Consider the following 17,857-nt stretch of genomic DNA (forward strand, 5'->3'; position numbering starts at 1 on the left):
ATAATAGAAATTAAAGAGAAAAAGAAAAACCGAATCTTAGTCTTATGGCTGTCTTTCCTTTTATAATGCCATCGCCACAAAAGTTGCGATCACATAAGCTTATCTGCATACTCTCTGATGCCTCAATGAGAAAGGGAAAAAAATTAGTACGTGACAACCTGGATTTATATATCCTTGACAACGAAGGGAAATTGATGATCAAGTAGTATAATCTACAGCCAGAACTACCGGGTTAATTTCTTCCTTTTCCATTCTGTCTTGCTTCTTCTTTTCAATCAAGGGACAAGTACCACTTACGCAAATCATACCTTTCATCATAAAATAGACCATATGTGACACTGATTTCATCAAATAATGAGCAATGACTTAGGTAAACGTTACAGTTTATATCAATTTAAACTCTACTACTATTTGGTTTTTGTTTTTACTGAATTCACGTGGCAGTGAAAGACAAGAAGATCATGAAAAGAAAAAACAAGAGAATTGACGGGCACAAACCAAATCTGTAGAAATTCAAAAAGAAAGGCATGAAAATCATTACTCTTTTTTGGTATTGGATTGCGGTATCAAACCCAATTGGTTCGCAAATGGCAACACACAAACAAGAACAATGGCAGTGGGATCAGTTAAACTTCTATGTCACCCTAGAGTCCTAGACCACTCAATTAGGCCCAAAGCTGCTTAAGCACATGGACAAATACCCTTACTTGTTGTCCTATGTATATTTACTAATGTAGACATATATTTTCTACACAGCTTGTAAAGATTATTTTGAATATAGAATAGATGTAATACATTACAATTTATGCCATTATTTATTTAATATACAAGTTTATTAATTATTAATTTAGTTAACGAAACTTTGAATAAATCTAGGCTATTTTTTTAATCTTTTAGAAAAGGATTTTGTTTTTCCAATTCAATCAAATTCAAATATGCCGCCGTAACGGGTGAATTTTAGTAAAAGTAAAATAAAATAAATTTTGTAGTCAAGTGTAGAGTTGCTAGGTATTGCTGATAGGATCATGGACCACCCAACATATATACTCGAGTTGTTTTATGTATGCAGAGCAGACACACTGACATACATTGTCGAAAGAGCAACTGTGTGTGTTTACAGTTTGTCACTTTCTTGAAGAGAAAAGCAAACTGAATCTGCTAATAAATTGATAAAACGAGTCAAAGAAGAGAGTTCAGGCTGAACAAAAAGCAAAGTGAGAGTGTTATGAACTTTGGCAATTAATTATAGTTTCACTCACCACTGCTTCACATAAAATAATTCTGTAGTGGACAGTTCAATGACTGCCATCATTAATTATTAATCTGCTAGCTGTTGTTATTGAGTATTGAAAGATAGATAGGTTCACCTATGGTATTAGTATTTGCAGTTCTACTTGTGTTGAAAGCCATAAATGTTTCTGACTTTCTTCTACTACTAGGAACAAATGCAACAGCACTGATCGTTTGTCACATGACCAGGGTACAATATTGTTATCTGCTGCAAACGTAACAAATCCATGATCCTTCGTATGGTTTTGCATCTCGTTCGAGAATCATAGCCGTACGAATGCCTCAATTGAGTGAATTTGTCTGATAAATGTATCCCACAAACTTAGTCGACTATCTACTAATCCACTTTATACTCCTAAAGTTAATATATGCATTATCACCTAAAGTATATCGAAATGGAGGCTTGTTATCATCTTAAATATTACTACCTTCATTTCTTTTTAACTATCTTTTAACCTTTTTTTTTTAATTAAGTCAAAAAATATAATAATTTTTTTATCTCTTTTCTTTTTTCACTTTACAATAAATACATGCGTAAACTATAAATAAATAAAGATATAATTGATAGAAAAAAAGAATTAATCCATCTGATTTTGAGCATTACAAAAAACGGAAGATAAATAAAAACAAAAATTATTTTAAAATTTGACAATCTAAAAAAAAGGAGGGAGTAATGGTGACGATACACAAAAATATGCATGTATAAAGTAATTAAAGGTAACAATTAAAATATCATTTGTTATGGCAGGCATAATGATCCAGATGTTAGATGGCATATCATGTGAAGGGTGTGGTCTAGTGCTCTAAAATAAAGGCTAATCAACCATTGGAAACGTGAACTTAGGGCAACCGTTACTTTATAAATAAAACATTAATGTCCAGAACACAATAACATATTAACTGTTTTTGTCATCCAAAACAGATCGAATAATGAGCGTAGCGGTAGTGAACAGCTTCACCATAACAGAGTTCGTAAATGACAAGGCTAAGTTTGATGGTTTCGTGAATGAATGGTTTGCGAGGATAGATGAGAATGGCGATGGGAAGCTTTCGCGTGACAAAATCCGAGGGAGGTTAGGGATGCTCTTGCCTTTCGGTTCGGAGTTGCAGCCACAGCAAGAGAACGAAGAGATATTCAAAAGGTTCGATGAAGATGGGAATGGTGCACTTGATCTGAAGGAGTTCAAGGCCTTAATGACCGAGATTATGAATGCCGCTGCTCGTAGCATTGGTGGCTCTCCCGTCATTGTGCTTCTTGGAAAAGATAGCTTGCTCATGAAGGCTGTTCAACATGAATTGGCAACTCGCTCTTCTCATTCTTAGTAAACAATTCAATTCTAGATCCGGTGATTGTGGATCAATATTCCTGACATAGATTTCCCCAATTAACTGCAGAACAAAACTATATATGCCTTTTGATTTTGGCCATGTTTCAACTTTCAAGGGTATATTAGCTTTAATGAAAGGCAGCCACTACTTTAGATTTCAAATTTTGAAGATTTTTTTTGCTGCAAATTAAATCTGTTGAACAAATAAAATATCTTTAGGAGAAGATAAATTGTATTTGTTGGATAATTTTTTCATATTTTTCAGTGCAGTCAAAAAAATAAGAAGAAAGGAAAGAAACATAAAGAAGAAAGAAAGAGAAACATGAGATAAGATTGGTCAAATGAATAGAAATAAAAAGAGAAAATAGTGTTACAAAAGTTCTATAAAAAAAAGTATTTTGTGAATAATAGAAAGTAATCTTGCTATTTGTTAAATAAATAAAAAATCACGCGAACACATCACAAATACATGTGTATATCTATCATTGGTTGTATAAAAAATAAAAGTAAAAGTTAAATTTGAATTTTAACTGAAGTCATCATAAATAGTTCATATATCATTTTTTTTCTAATAGTCTTACATTGTTATTTAATTACTAACGTCATCTAATAACAAATTATCAACTTAATTTTTTAGATAATTCTGGTAAAAATTAATAACCTTATCTTATATAATAATCTGTGTGAGAGATGAAATTTTTTTTGATAAGGAATTCTAGTTAGAACATAAGTAAATTAGCTCCTTATCCAAGGGAATGTTTTTCCGCAAGAATTGAACTAAGGACCTCCTTCTGAAATATCCTAATACACTCTCTTAATTACACTCTCAAAATTAATAAGCATGTTTTCACTACATCAAACTCCGTGGGTGTGATAGGATGACACTACATCGCCTTTCTTCTCTTTGTTTTTGTACCAAGCAGTATTTCTCAATGGTGTTAGTTTCATATTAATTTAAATATATGTTGCGTGAATATAATATTGCATATTTTGGTTTGCAAGCAATATACATGAATTTAAATAGATATTACAATCAAGCAATTTACTTATAATGCAAACAAAATAACAGTAAACTAAATTTATTGACATGGAAAAAAATTATAAATTTAGTGCTCTATAATCTATATGTCAGCTGTTTAGTAGAAAAAAACTGGATCATATGAAAAGTCAGATGCCCTTCTCGCCCCCCTTTATCTCCATGACAAAACATGACACGATCATTTATGTCCAATGCTTCTGATATTCAAAGTTGAAACATTATAAATAAGATTTATGACATTTCATTTCAATCTAGGGAACTGAGAAGGTAGTAATCATTAACAAAATAAAATCGGGTCATGGCATATACAATTGTTAATTCTATCTCTTTCATTGACTAATTCGAATGACTTGGAAAGTTACAGACACCCCAGTGCAACCCAGCTCACCAGCATGTATACTACGAGGGACAAAAGACTTTTGAAGCCTTGTCAAAGGCGCAATTCAAGGAAACCACCAAACTGTATTTGAAAGGCTAACCCCATAAAAGCCTCGTATTCTCCCTCTTTTTCTCTTTTAATATCAATCAAGCCTTGCCTTCTCATCATTACTTCTATACTTTTGCCAACATCTCAAAAGAAGTCACAACCTTAAACCATTCAACACAAGTCCAACAAAATTTGCCCCCAACACATAAAGCCAATTACACACACTGACACATTAACTACATGGTTTGAGAAACACACACAGTCGTCCAAGAAGAAACAAACAACACAGCATGATCCCAGCTTGTTTCAGCCAACCCAACACACCTTCAAGCTCAAGCACCACTCAAGTGCCACAAAACCTAGTAACATGCATATACCAAACTCAACTTTGCAACTCCTCCACGCACCTCACCCTCACGTGGTCCAGAACCCTTCTCTCTCACTCCTTAACCATTTATGCACCTCACACCTTCTCCATCACCATTCCTCTCAACCCTTCAACTTTCTCCTTCTTCCGAACTCGACCAGGATCCAAATCCATCTACCTCACTCGCCCCAACAAACGTTCTCAGAAAATCAAACTTCACTGGGACTTCTCTGAAGCAATTTTTAGTACTCGGAACTCAGCTGAGCCTGAGTCACGCTTCTACCTTGCAGTCTGCTGCAATGGCAGGGTTGAATTCTTTCTGGGTGATCTTGTTCTTGTTCTTCCCATGCAGCTTTCACCTCACCAACCAAGTGACCAAGCTCTTGTGTCGAGAAGAGAACACGTGTTTGGAAGCACGAGTTACGAGTCAAGGGGTGAGTTCGTGGGTTCAAAACGCGAAATAGAGATTGAATTGTTCAGTGGAGAAGAACTGAGAGTGAAAGTGGATGGTCAAGTTTGCTTGGTGGTGAAAAGGCTGACGTGGAAATTCAGAGGCAACGAGAAAATCTTCATTGATGGCGTTGAAGTAGAGTTCTTCTGGGACGTGTTGAATTGGGTGTTTAATAGTGAAAATGGCAATGGCAACAATGGTTATGGTGTTTTTGTGTTTCAAGTTGGTGATGGTGGCGCCGTGTGGCCTGAAATGGTGGGGCCAGAGAAGAAGTTGATGAAGAAGAGGTTGGTGGGACCCACTATGGTGCCTTCGGTGGTAACAACGTCACCGTCGAGCTCCAGTGTGTTGCAGTGGACGGAGGAGAGCAGTGATGGTGGGAGGAGTTCGTGCTCTTCATCAACAAGGTCGTGTGGGAGTAGTAATGGTGGTTTCTCTTTGTTGCTCTATGCTTGGCGGAGAGACTAGAGTCTGAAATTTTGGAACTGGATTAGTTCATTGTTGTTTTGCACATTCATGCTTTCACTTGTGATTATTGATTTTTAACTACTGTGTTTCAAATTAATGAAACTGTTGTTTTCATGGGGGTTTCAACTTTGAATGTTGCTCTGGATTGGAGAGCAAATTCTTGTATACTCGCCTTTCTCTGTTGTACAGTTATTTATCTTAAGTTTGTCTTCAAGTAGTAGGAACAAAATAGTTACATGGTTATCCATTTCTTGCCCTCTAACAAAATAGTGGAACTTCATGGTAACACGTAAATTGCAATGAAGTAATGATTTTTTATAAAAATGTACGGCCCATTGCAACAACTAGAGCATAAAGTTTCTGCATGTCTAAACATGCTGTGTATCCCCCGAGAAGAATTGTGCTATTTGTGACTGCAATTTAATTTCACATGGATGAGTTCGAATCTGAACTAGTTGGTTAGCTTATGACTCGTGAGTTGAGAGAAACCAAATTATAAAATGTAAGACTCCAACTCATGAGGTACCGTTTAATATATATTTCAAAGTTTAAGACAGAGCAAAATTGCAGACAGGCCCTAGTACCGTAACTACCGTTCCACCTTGGTTTCTCAGATTAAATAATACCATAGCGTAGTCATAGACTCATAGACCCCATTAGCTATCATATGGTAAGCATAATACAGATAGAAAGGTACCTATACCTTTCTTATAAAGATCGGTATGGTGGTCGGTGGAGATTCTCTGCAACATGACTGCTTTATTTACTACTTTCATTTTCTAATATATATAATCAACTAGGTTGAAAAACCTTGAGAAGGTTGGCCATTGAAATCGTAAGCCACATTCTTGAAGATTGCAACCCCAAATCTGTGTTTCATCCAACAATCTTCTGTGCTAAATGAATTCAAATGAACCAACTTTCAAATGACTTCCCTCCTGGCTTGAACTCCTTGGAATCTACATTGCCATATCTGGAATATTGTTTGGTCAAAAAGTAACTACAAAGCCTTCATATAATTCACAAATGCAACTAAAAGATGGTCTACTAAGCAGCTACTCATACCAAATCTTCTAAAGGTTGGAGATGGGTTATTAGCCTATTATGGGTGAGTGAGGGTCATGCTGTTTGTAAGGAGAAATTTCATTTTTGAACTCTAAAGACAGTAGTAAAAGGTAAAGGTAATCCTGAACTTGATGGCTGTGCTGCACTAGTCAGAGATAGTGGAGGGAAATGATAATGTAGTGTCAGAGAAAAATTGGTTGTGCTAACAGCACTATGGCGCTGAACTTATGGTCTAGAGATGCTCTAATCTAAAGACTATCAGTGTAATTTAATCTCACCCCATCATTATAGCAACAGACGCACTTCTTGTGGTGCAAATGATAAAGCTGATCTTCAACTGATAATTTGAATTACTCCATACTTATTACAGACTGCAGGCACTATAGCCAGTGGAACAGACTTAAATGGAAAAGGGAATCTTATGCCTGCTCAACTTAATTTAGTGTATTGTTAACAAGAAGTCTGTTATCTTTTCTTGTGGCAGCTATGTACTTCTTGGATGGCTGTTCAATTTTTAGATGCAGTTTTCCTTTCAAGCAAAAAATAGATAAACTACCATTTCAAATCCTGCAATTCTGCCTTGTTTTAGTGCAGAAGTCCCTTTGATTTTTCATGCTATGTGTAGATATACTGGCATTCACTTGAAAATTCTCCCAACTAATGCACCAGTAATAAACACTTCTTTTAGAACATAAATATTCTGCTGCAAATACTCCTGGTTATACTTGTGCCTAGAGCAAAAATTAGCCAGTCATGCAGAAAAACTGATAGGCGTAAATGGCATCTTTAACAACTACATAAATTAAGAATCATTATGATATATGTCAGTTAAATTTACCAAGTGACTCCATTCGAAAGTGCCAACTGAGAGTGACACATGAATGCAAAAATTTCATGACACTCAATGTCTCAACCACCTGAGTTTTTAGACTTAAAGGAGAAACTCTGCAAAACAGCTTGAGCTGCAGAAATGTTCCAACTCTCAACATGTCTAACAATCTATCAAACAAAAAAGTTGCACACCAGTTAACATGGATCTCAAATCACATCAATTGGTAAAATGGTATACACCAGAAAGAAAAGGATGCATTGACTGACTTTGCAATCTTCGTTTAATTCATAAACAGTGCTTCCATCGATTGAAATTAGAGGCCTCCAAGGAAGGTTTAAGTTGGTCCTGCATGCATATCAGAACCCCAAAAATTAAATTAACAAAGAAATTGAAAATATTAAGTGATGAAAACATGGAATGGAGGCCAGTCATGTAACTTCTAATATCCTCTTAGGTGATGTTTGCTGATTAATAGATGCATGGACACTTTAAAACTGATGACTATCATACTCGTACCAGACACCTAACAAACCTAAGGAATGAACAAAGACTATAAAATTGACCAAACATCTATCTATGTTGTACCTAATTTCAGAACACTGAAGTGAAGCAAGTAGCGAACTCTTTAGGGATCCTTTTAACAGTGTTAAAGGCAAAAAGATGCCAAATACAAAAATTTATCTATATTCAAGAACATCACTACCATTTTGCTTTTAGAAGCATTTTATCATTTTTTGAACAACAATGCATATATAGAGGGAACCAAGATAATCTTCATTGATTGAACACATATATATGTGCAACATATGATCAAGTTGTACAGATAAGTTAGCATTATACACGGAAAGTTTCAAAATTAAGATAAGGCTTATTCTATCTTTTTTATCAACTCATATAGCTATTGGACTCTATCTCCATTTGCTGAGTTTTCAGTAACTCCTTAACTGAGGGAATACAAAGTGCTAGAAAAACGAAATGCTGATGTTACATTAGTGCATATAAGGAGCGGGATAAGCACCTTAGTTTCCAAGATGCCAGCACAAAATTTGTGTCAGAGTCAACATCCCGCATTATGAATTATATCATGAGAAAAGCATGAAGGTGTGTCTTTTGAGTAAATAGTGTAGCTCAAGAGGCTAGTGTCCTTTCAGTTATGGTTAGATATCCAGAAACTGATTGAAAGAAACATCCAGCGATAAGGTGTTTAGGATTTAAATTAACAGAGTCGTGAAAGTTAAATATCAGGAGATTCAAGACTTTCAATTTGCAGAGAAAGACAACATAGGAACCTAACAGAGAAAGATGACTGATCAGCACATATAATCAAAAGAGAGAAACAAATCTTTTTAAGGGTCTAAACCATAAAGCAAATGGGTAAGAAATGGTTCGAAGTATCTAGACCATAGGTTCAAAATTAACAAATCTAGAATTGAATTCCAAGTTTTATAGATAAACTCGAAAAACCCTCTCCAAGTAGTGTATCATCCTACAAGCCTAAACCCCTCAATCAAGTAGCGAATCACATTTCTTAGAATCATGTTCCTTCTGCTTGGGTGCTTAAACCCTCTTTAGGTTGGGGTGGTGTGGCTCCATTCATGAATGAGTTGGTGGATATTAAATTATTAATTGCCCCAGATTCCCAAGAGCCACTGAAAAGTGAAATCTCCATCATCTAAAGATAAATGTAGAGTTTCCATGAGTCAAAGATTGAATTCCAAAATCATAACACTACACAATGCATTGGAATCTCCCACTTTAGTTAATGTTTAGAAATTTAATTTTTTTTTCTCAAGAATATGGAACTTGAAATTTTGTATAATACAAACTTTATTTACATGTCTAAAACTTGACCATTTTCTCAATATAACCATGGAGTATCCAAAGGTCCAAACACAAAAGAACCACCCTATGGCAATAGTATGATGCTAAGTCCCATGCCCCCCCCGCCCCCCCCAATTGATACATTCTTCCAGGTGATTCTTGAATAATGAATGCCTTAGTAACAAAGGGAAATACAGTTTTCTGGTCATGAATAGAATCACTCCTAGTTAATGTGAATCTTCTTATTATATAATCAAAACAAGTGTAAATGGTTTTAATGAGGAAGATCTAAAATAATGCACTTTTCTTTTCCACAAAAGAGTGCCTTTAGACAAGAGTTCCAACTTCCAACAGAGAGATGGTCTCTTGTTGTAGGTTTCTAGTTTTACAACTAGCAAGTATAAAATGTTAATTTACATAGAATATCTACCTTGTCAATCTTTTGTAGTATAATTGATCCACAGTCAAAGAAGGGAACAAGCAATTTCAAGTTGCGCGCATATAACTCCCTACCTGTATGACCATGCATCATAGCTTTAGTTGATTGTACATTTTCAAAGTGATGTTTTCTTTTCTTTCATGTTTTTTTTTTCCGGTGACAGCAATATGAGTAACTTGAGTTGTGGATGAAGGGCAAGCTGAAGAAGAGAAGAAAGGCCAAGCCAAGCACAAGAGGAAGAGTAGCATACAAGTTGCTGTAGGTAGAAGACGATAATTCTTACCACGAAATTTAATAGTTGGGTCTTCAAAGATACAGTTCTCAGCATAAATTGAAGAAGTGAAGTTCCCTAGTTGTCAAACAAAATTGAGAAATGCGTTCATTAATTTTAGCCGTATAATTCATTTCTTCAAGCACGATCCGCTTCATCATGCATGCAAAAATTAAGAGACAGATAACATACCACGGAAAAAAAAAAAAAAAAAAGCTGATGTGATTACCGTATTAGTAAAATAAATGCAAATTAAAAAATATTAGCCAAAAAATACTCCCACCATCTCATTATAATTGTCAATTTAGATTGTTTATACATAATAAGAAAAATCAATAATTAGATTAAAAAAAATAACAATCTTCTAAAGTTAATTTTATCATCATTAATTTTTTTTTTGTTTTTTCGTTGGTATTATAAGGAATATAAGTGGAAAAAATAATTAATGTTACATTATAAAACTAAAATGAGAATTATTTTTGAACAAATTGTTTATACTACTATGATGGGTATGATGGGAGGGAGTACAAGTAGAGAGTGATAATATAAATAGGATCTTATTAAGCAGTATCATTGACACATTGATTAAAGAACTAAAAGAAGAAAATATTTATTGTAAAAAACATAAAGGAGGGTAAAAAAAATTATGGAAAGTGTAATTTTGTGTATCGCAATACAAATATAAATAGGATCTTATTAAGTAGTATCATTGACACATTGATTAAAGAACTAAATGAAGAAAATATTCATTGTAAAAAACATAAAGGAGTGTAAAAAAAAAATTATGGAAAGTGTAATTTTGTGTATCGCAGTACAAACTTTTGTCCTATTAACTAATATCATAAGGTAGTGATTTGTCATATAAATAAACTTGTAATCAAATGTTTGGTACGAGTGAAATGAAAGAAAGGGTAGGTACCTGTTAAGAAATAAGCGTTGTGGTGATCAGACTGGATGATCCTTAGAACATCATCGACGCTTGAAGCTGGGAATTCATCTCTGTGTTTCTCAAGTCTGCATATAAATAATTGGGAGAGAGTGGGTCTCCATAGAATAGAGCAATTAATAGATAGATAAGTGAAGAAGGTTGGAGATTGTGTTGGCATGGAGACCTGACCTTGTTTGATTGGAAGAAGGAGAGAAAAGCCTCAAGAGCTCCGTCACTCCACTCATTGCTATTTTCAATATCTGAGGTGTTTCACTTTCTCTGTTCATACTTGCTTTTGTATCTTCCTCCTATTCAGTGTGTTAGTGTTTGAGTAGTTTTGGACGCCGTGATTCCTTCGAAACTGCAACGTCACAAGATAAATCAGAGAAGCGGCAATGAATTTGAATGTCCGAATTCACCACTATAGATATATTAGATTGTTAGTAAGTATGTAGTACCTGCTTGTGTAAAGCTAGTAGTGGATTTGTTTCACTCAGGCTGCATATTTTTTGCCATTTCCTATCATGTGATCATTTACATTAATTTAAGGTTGTTCGTGTTCCCGGTTTTCAGTTCCAACATGCATGCATACATTCGGTTCAATTATTTGTGTGGTCAAGGCTTGCTCACTCTCTACGGGATTTGATTTGGGTTCTCATTTGCTGTCTGACTACATCAAATGCACCAACTCTTAACCGCATCAATTCTACGTCCCTGTCTACTCCAGTATTCCCTATGTGTATTTTTTTAGTTTAATTTATATTCATGTCTAATAGGAATTTTCTTTGAGGAATATTAATAACATATTCTCTACCACATTTTCTCACATTAGTTAAATTTTATTAAAAATTATAAAATCAAAAAAGAGAATGTGAAACTCATTAAATTGTGTTTTTTTCTATAAATTCCAACTAATAAGTGTGTATTAAAAAAAAAAAAGAATTTCTTGCACATCGATCAATTCCTGGATCATTACCTTGAATTATTTTAATGCTAATTTCGGTTGAAAAGAAAAAATTGCAGCGTAAAGAATGTCAATGGCTGGATAGGAATCACAATTTATAGACACCGGATATTACAACTATAAACAACACTACTTGCTTCGAAACAATCAGTTCTGAAATTATTTTTGGATTGAATATACATTGTAAAATGTTGCATGGAAAAAGAACGAGCTAGCTTCATGTCAACGTGACCACCTCGTGGAAATTTATCATACTAGGCTCAATTCATCTTTAGTATTTGATATTGTTAAGTCGTCTTTAAACTCATCATCGAGCTTCTTCCGCAATGCCACTAATCCTTCCCCTGCATCACAGATATAGGCCGAAGCTTGTCTGCCAGACAAGGTTGCACCTTCCATGCTGTCTATGTAGTCCTGAACAAAAATAACAATAATAATAAAAGTGAGCAACACCAATGCAACTTAAATTTCACTACTGCAGTAAAACTGGAGAAAACAACATACAGCAATTGCTGGACAAACACCGCAAAATTGTAAGAGCTCATTATAAATATTGGCATGGACTCAAAAAGTAAAAAAAAAAAAAAAGTTAATAGATAAAAAAAAAAGGTTGAACTTGGAAAGGTCAAATTAGTTCGGTAAATTTGAGTTTGAGCAAGTTATATCCCATAGATGTGGGCAAGCATAGTAAAAGCACATCCAGAAGTTACAAGGTTGCTTAGTGGTTAGGAAGGGAGGCTTAAGGGTTGAAGGGAGGAGGGAGGGGAGCAAGAATGTGGGTTCAAATCCTCCTACTAACATTCTAACAAAAACTAACAACTAATATTGACCGATTAAAAAAACTAGAAAAAGCACATACTAATCTCTATTGAAAAACCATGTACACTATATTTATCGTTGTATCCTTTTTCCACAAACCATTTACTACGCTGGGAATTATGAGTGAAAGTAGCGAGTGTCTATTGCCGTTTCCACTTTCCAAATGTCTATTCCCACTCCAATTCAAATAATTTTTATCTGAAATTTCCTTTTTCTTTGTTTATCAAATTATGAATTTTGAAAAGAAAAAAATTATAGAATTTTTTTGAATAAGAGTGACAATAAATTCATTAGAGTGGCAATAGACCCCATCCTGAACAGTGAAAGTAAAATATAAGTAACAACAGCCAAGTAATATTTTATGGCATGCCAGTACATATTTTTTTTTTAGAGAAGGCATGTCAGTATATTTTTTTAATACTGAATCCAGATACTAAAATAAGTGACAAGAAAAAACACAAATACACAATTTTTCATAGTACAGTAGACAAGTAATCCATTCAATCAAATATAGCAGCAAGCAAGAATTTATTGTCAGTGTCATAAAAGCTTCTTCACTTTCTAAAAATTTTTCATAGCTCACCCTATAAGCCCAGGGGGCAGGAACCAATATAAGAAGTTAAAGGTTAACTGACTCCTGTAGGATCTCATACACCGCAGCTACAAAGCATCTAGATAACATGCAATTTTAAGGGCAATATATTATATGCATAGGAGAAGCATAGTCAACAAGGTGCTACCTGCTTTGTGTAAGATCCAGCAAGAAAGAAATTCTTCACTGGCGTCTTTTGATCAGGTCTATATGGATCTTTACCAGGTCCCTCACGGTACAAAGATTGACCAATTTTAACAACAGAAGACCAAGTGACTTCCAAACCTTGAGATGATGGGAACAGCGCTAAAACCTAATAAAATTTTGAAAATCAATGTAATGACAAGAGAACTGAATATCTACCATTGATTAAAAAAACCCAAATAGACTACAAAATGGAACCTGTGATTTGATTTGTGATGGAAATTATACAAAATGCTATGCTGATGATATCAGAACAATCCAGTCAGCCATCAAATTAGCAGCATGAACAAACATGCACCAAATGAACAAGTACCAATCCAACCAGTAACTGTCTCTAGTGATCCATAAACTGATCCCATATTGGTATTTCATTAAAAATATTTATCTTGCATTCACCATTAACATCATATGACGTTGAATGCTGAAATATTAAAATAACTCAACACACGGTAAACACACTCTAGCTACTAAGGGTGTGCATAAGCATCCTACTTTGGAAGCAAACGTTTCATGTCACTACTAAATCAATGGTAAAAATATCAAAAACAGAATAAGATAAATGGAATTCGTTAACCAACCTGTTTTGCTACCCTTGCAATAATTTCGTCATTTGGTAAGGGCATGTATGGATCTCCTGGCGTCAGAACACATCTGACAAATATAACATTATATTCTTAGAAGGTCAATACTAAATCACACATTATATGCACGATGGTTACAAAATTTTAATACCATGAAAAGTTACTCGCTAGGCTTGGTTAAAGCTTGTGCATTTACCAATCTCAGATACAAGCTGCACGTTGAATTGATGATGCAATTTCATCCATTGCATAACATACTTGGCCATGCATGTTTTTAAGCATAAACTGTCGGAGATGATGACAGTAGTTATGAAGCATTGGGAATATTAAGATCTTAAAAATAGTCCAATTCTTCACTACTCTTGCAAATTTAAGTTGTGTTTATTTTTCCATGTATATATTTATCATTATGCCAAGTGCAGAACACTCAAGCAAAACACTTAAATCTTTCTTATAAATTATTTTCAAGTAAACAACTCATGAATGGAAGTGAAAATTTAGAAGTGTGAGATTGCAAACACTTACTGGAGCAATGATCCTTGTCCCTCAATGTAATAATCTTCTGGAGATGAAAGTGCAAGGTCTGCAAAGCAAGAAAAATCTGCATCGGGTGTATAGAGAAGGTTATCCAACCCAACAGCTTTCCCCAGTCGCCTGTCATTCAGATAGTAAGGGTGCATGAAGAAGTTGAACAATAATGATCAAAGGAAAATCGATCAATCTTTACTGTCAAAGCAAAAGTACATCACTTTATAGTTTCTACATGGACCTAAAATTCAGAGACTTACCTTGACTTTTCTAGATCCTGCAACTCTGTAACCCAACCATTGTATCTAAGTTGCACTGTGACTACAGGAACTCCAACTAGTTCATATATGTTATTGAAAAACTCCTGTTCCCTCCACTTTGATGGAAGTAATCTCTTAATTCCAGGGACATCACAAGCTGGCATCATGTAAATGATGTTAAGGCATTGAAGATTGTTGGCACAATAAAGGAAAATTACAAAATCCAAGAGTAAGCTACTAACCAGCTACATAAGCATCAGCTTTCACAATTTTCTTGGCAGTAGCCTGAGAAAATAAAAATTAATAAGGTATTGACAATAAAGATTTTGAGAATGTCAATTAGATTCTAACCAAGCATGTTAAGATTTCAAACAAGAACACAGATATCACCTTTGACATGGAAAGTCCTGTAACATAAATACTCCCATCAGCAGATTTGTCATGAAGTACTTCTCTACATCCCCACCTAAGATGGAACCTGTTCCAGCAATGAATGAGAATCTAAATAGGAAGAAATTTGGATGCTGATGGTGGCAATATTTTTGTATCTAAAATTATACCTGCCCCCTCTGTCTGTGATGTACTTTCGGATGGGGCCACTCAGATAAACATCTGGTGAACCCTTCAGCATTCGCAAAAGGGAAGCCTCGGTCTTTGTGGCAAACAATGCAAATATGGTGAGCATGCAGCGGGCACTGATATTATCACAGTCAATAAACCCAAGGGCATAGGCAACTGGATCCCACATTTTTGTAATACTCATGCGTGTGCCACCTTTGGATAAAAACCAGTCTGAAAAGCTAATCTGTAACAAATTCACATAATGGTTAAAAGAACAACATTGGACATAAAGAAAGAAGATTGACAAACACAAGCAATACAAAGTGAAAGAGTAAATATAGATTCTAGGGCAGCAAGTAATGGTATTTTTACTCTGTTTGGTATACAAAGAACCTTCACAGTTACTCCTATTGTGTGTGTGAGCATTTATGTATATGCTGTGTGGATGGGCATGAGCATGTGTAAGAACACGTGGAAACTGAGGGCACAGATAATCAGGAAGCATCATTTGGAAATAGACCAAAAAATAACAAGAAAATAACAAATCCTCTTACACTATCCAAATTCCTTATGTCCCTCAGTGCACCATCTGGATCAACAAGAGCTTTGACAACTGGACTGAGTGCAAGAGCCACAGCATTTCTAGCCTTATCATAAGTCTGTTCATAAACAATATGTAAAGTTAGGTGCAATGACCATCCTGCTGAGGAAAACCAAATTAACAAATATACTTATGTTGGGCATTCAAATATATTACTTTCTAGTTCTGCATAATACTGATGAATGATGACCAAGTAATGTAATCTAAACAAACATGATAACAGAATATACAATATGATTACATTAAGCTGATTTGTGGACAAAAACGCCCTTATCCCGTGTATTGGTGCCCCAATTGGGAAGCGAAAATCTAGTTCTGCACAGGAAAACTAAGTTATGAGCGATGCACTGCTCTCATGGAATGAGAAGAAAAAAATGAACAAAAAATGAAGCAAAGGTATTGCGGCATAAAACATACCTCCAATTTGACCCCCTTTGTTAACAAAAGTGTGAGTGTGATCCTTTACAAGTAGATTGTTATCCGCACCCACCTAGTCATCCAAGCATTGAAGAAGTAGAAGTTATTAAATGGACAGATACAATGTACACGAAAAATAAAGTCAATAGTACAGGTTTCATGGCCAAAAAAGAGGGAAGAAGAAAACAGGTTTTAGAGATGAAGTAAAAACAGCTTACCTTCTTCATCAATCGGAAAAGATTGTTGTAGCAACCAAAGAAAACATGCAATCCCATTTCAATGTGATTCCCACCTTTGTCAACAAAAGAACCAACTTTGCCACCAATAAAAGGCCTTGACTCATATATATCCACCTGAATGATAGAATACATTAGTCATAACATCCTGATGCAATCAACACCTGAATAACAAAACAGACTAACTAAGGATCAAGGAATTCAAAAGTAACTTTACTATATATTACCACAACATCCGATTTCAAAATTATTAAGATATCAGTAGCTCATTAATACAAACAGAGAAAGAAGGAGCTAAACCTCGTGTCCTTGATCCAAGAGTTCCACTGCAGTTGACATGCCTGCAAGTCCAGCTCCAATAATTGCCACTTTCAGCTTCGGTCCTCGATAATGTTCTGGTTCCGGAGGAAACAACCCTTTTGGCGCTGCCATGTCAAACTTACAGTTTAAGAATTATTATCTAAACGTTGTGACACTCCCCAAACTAACTATGCCTTTAATTTCCAAATTATTCCAACACTCCCAAAAATGAAAAAAAAATAATAGATAAAGAGAAGGGGAAAAAAAGATACTGCTAATATAAGTGTAACATCGACAATTGATGAGAAATTGAAATTACAAACCGTTAACGCTCATGTCGGAAACATTAGCATCTAAGGAGCAACGAAGGCGAGACTTGTGGGTCCGGGTGAAACGGGTAGTGATGGGAACAGAGGAGAGGGGAGTTGGGGAAAACTGAATCAAAGAAGCCATAACCATAGGTGAAAGTGAAAGAAAAAAACAACAACCGAGTTGGTCAGCAAAGGAACGAGGTTGTGTTGTGTTATGTGTATGAATCGAATTTAGGGTATCTGGGGTACGTAGGTTTGGAGGAGATGCCGGGAATGGAAAATTTGTCTGGTAGTTGAGCCTGTCTCTTGTGAGTGCTAACCACCAGCAATATTGGAGGATATATGAAATTATAAAAAATTGCAATTGAATGAATGTGTTCTACTCCACTGGAAATTGGAAATTGGAAAATGGAAGTGCTACTTCCACTTCCATTTCCATTAACAACGGATAATGGACCAATGCACCTCCTTCCTACACGGTTCAGAGACTCACTTTCACTCTTATCAAACTTTCTATTTTAACTCCTTAATTTCGCTTACGTGTCAGCTATTGGTGGCCTTCGGATTCTTTTTATCCATTTCTAGTTAACTAGTTAATAGTATTATTAATTATTATAACTGTTTAGTCATGGTCACGTGTCGGTTCCACAATCTTTTTTATTTTTTATTTATTTTATTTAATTATTCAATTTGTTATATTTTTTTTCAAAATTCATGCAGTACATAAGTTTTGATCCTAATTTCTTGGAAAAGCGCA

The 17,857-nt window shown here is 35.0% G+C and overlaps 4 protein-coding genes across 4 annotated transcripts; 2 read left to right on the forward strand and 2 right to left on the reverse strand.

The window, feature by feature from the left end:
* Positions 1-2,103: 2,103 nt before the first annotated feature.
* On the forward strand, positions 2,104-2,856 carry LOC100820003 (uncharacterized). The gene has a single exon (XM_003555532.5). The coding sequence runs from the start codon at positions 2,221-2,223 to the stop codon at positions 2,611-2,613; it is 393 nt and encodes a 130-aa protein (XP_003555580.1). The 5' UTR covers positions 2,104-2,220; the 3' UTR covers positions 2,614-2,856.
* A 1,254-nt stretch (positions 2,857-4,110) lies between these two features.
* LOC100815054 (uncharacterized) lies at positions 4,111-5,535 on the forward strand. Its single transcript, XM_003556434.5, has one exon. It carries the CDS (start codon positions 4,375-4,377, stop codon positions 5,368-5,370), a length of 996 nt encoding a protein of 331 aa, XP_003556482.1. The 5' UTR covers positions 4,111-4,374; the 3' UTR covers positions 5,371-5,535.
* Positions 5,536-7,268: 1,733 nt separating this feature from the next.
* LOC100820537 (uncharacterized) lies at positions 7,269-11,678 on the reverse strand. Its single transcript, XM_041013467.1, has 8 exons — positions 11,185-11,678; positions 10,916-11,087; positions 10,718-10,812; positions 9,811-9,876; positions 9,512-9,601; positions 8,286-8,325; positions 7,534-7,612; positions 7,269-7,434 (listed from the first exon to the last, which is right to left on the reverse strand). The coding sequence occupies exons 2-8, from the start codon at positions 11,011-11,013 to the stop codon at positions 7,345-7,347; spliced, it is 558 nt and encodes a 185-aa protein (XP_040869401.1). The 5' UTR covers positions 11,014-11,087; positions 11,185-11,678; the 3' UTR covers positions 7,269-7,344.
* Positions 11,679-11,801: 123 nt separating this feature from the next.
* Positions 11,802-17,637, reverse strand: LOC100816122 (zeta-carotene desaturase, chloroplastic/chromoplastic). The gene is made up of 14 exons (XM_003556436.5): positions 17,113-17,637; positions 16,790-16,914; positions 16,472-16,606; positions 16,254-16,326; positions 16,078-16,151; positions 15,790-15,894; positions 15,235-15,479; positions 15,065-15,152; positions 14,917-14,959; positions 14,675-14,831; positions 14,412-14,540; positions 13,884-13,956; positions 13,250-13,414; positions 11,802-12,104 (listed from the first exon to the last, which is right to left on the reverse strand). Exons 1-14 carry the CDS (start codon positions 17,246-17,248, stop codon positions 11,940-11,942), a joined length of 1,713 nt encoding a protein of 570 aa, XP_003556484.1. The 5' UTR covers positions 17,249-17,637; the 3' UTR covers positions 11,802-11,939.
* Between the last annotated feature and the right edge of the window lie 220 nt (positions 17,638-17,857).

Source organism: Glycine max, chromosome 20 (genome assembly GCF_000004515.6).
Source record: "Glycine max cultivar Williams 82 chromosome 20, Glycine_max_v4.0, whole genome shotgun sequence".
Classification (NCBI taxonomy): domain Eukaryota; kingdom Viridiplantae; phylum Streptophyta; class Magnoliopsida; order Fabales; family Fabaceae; genus Glycine; species Glycine max.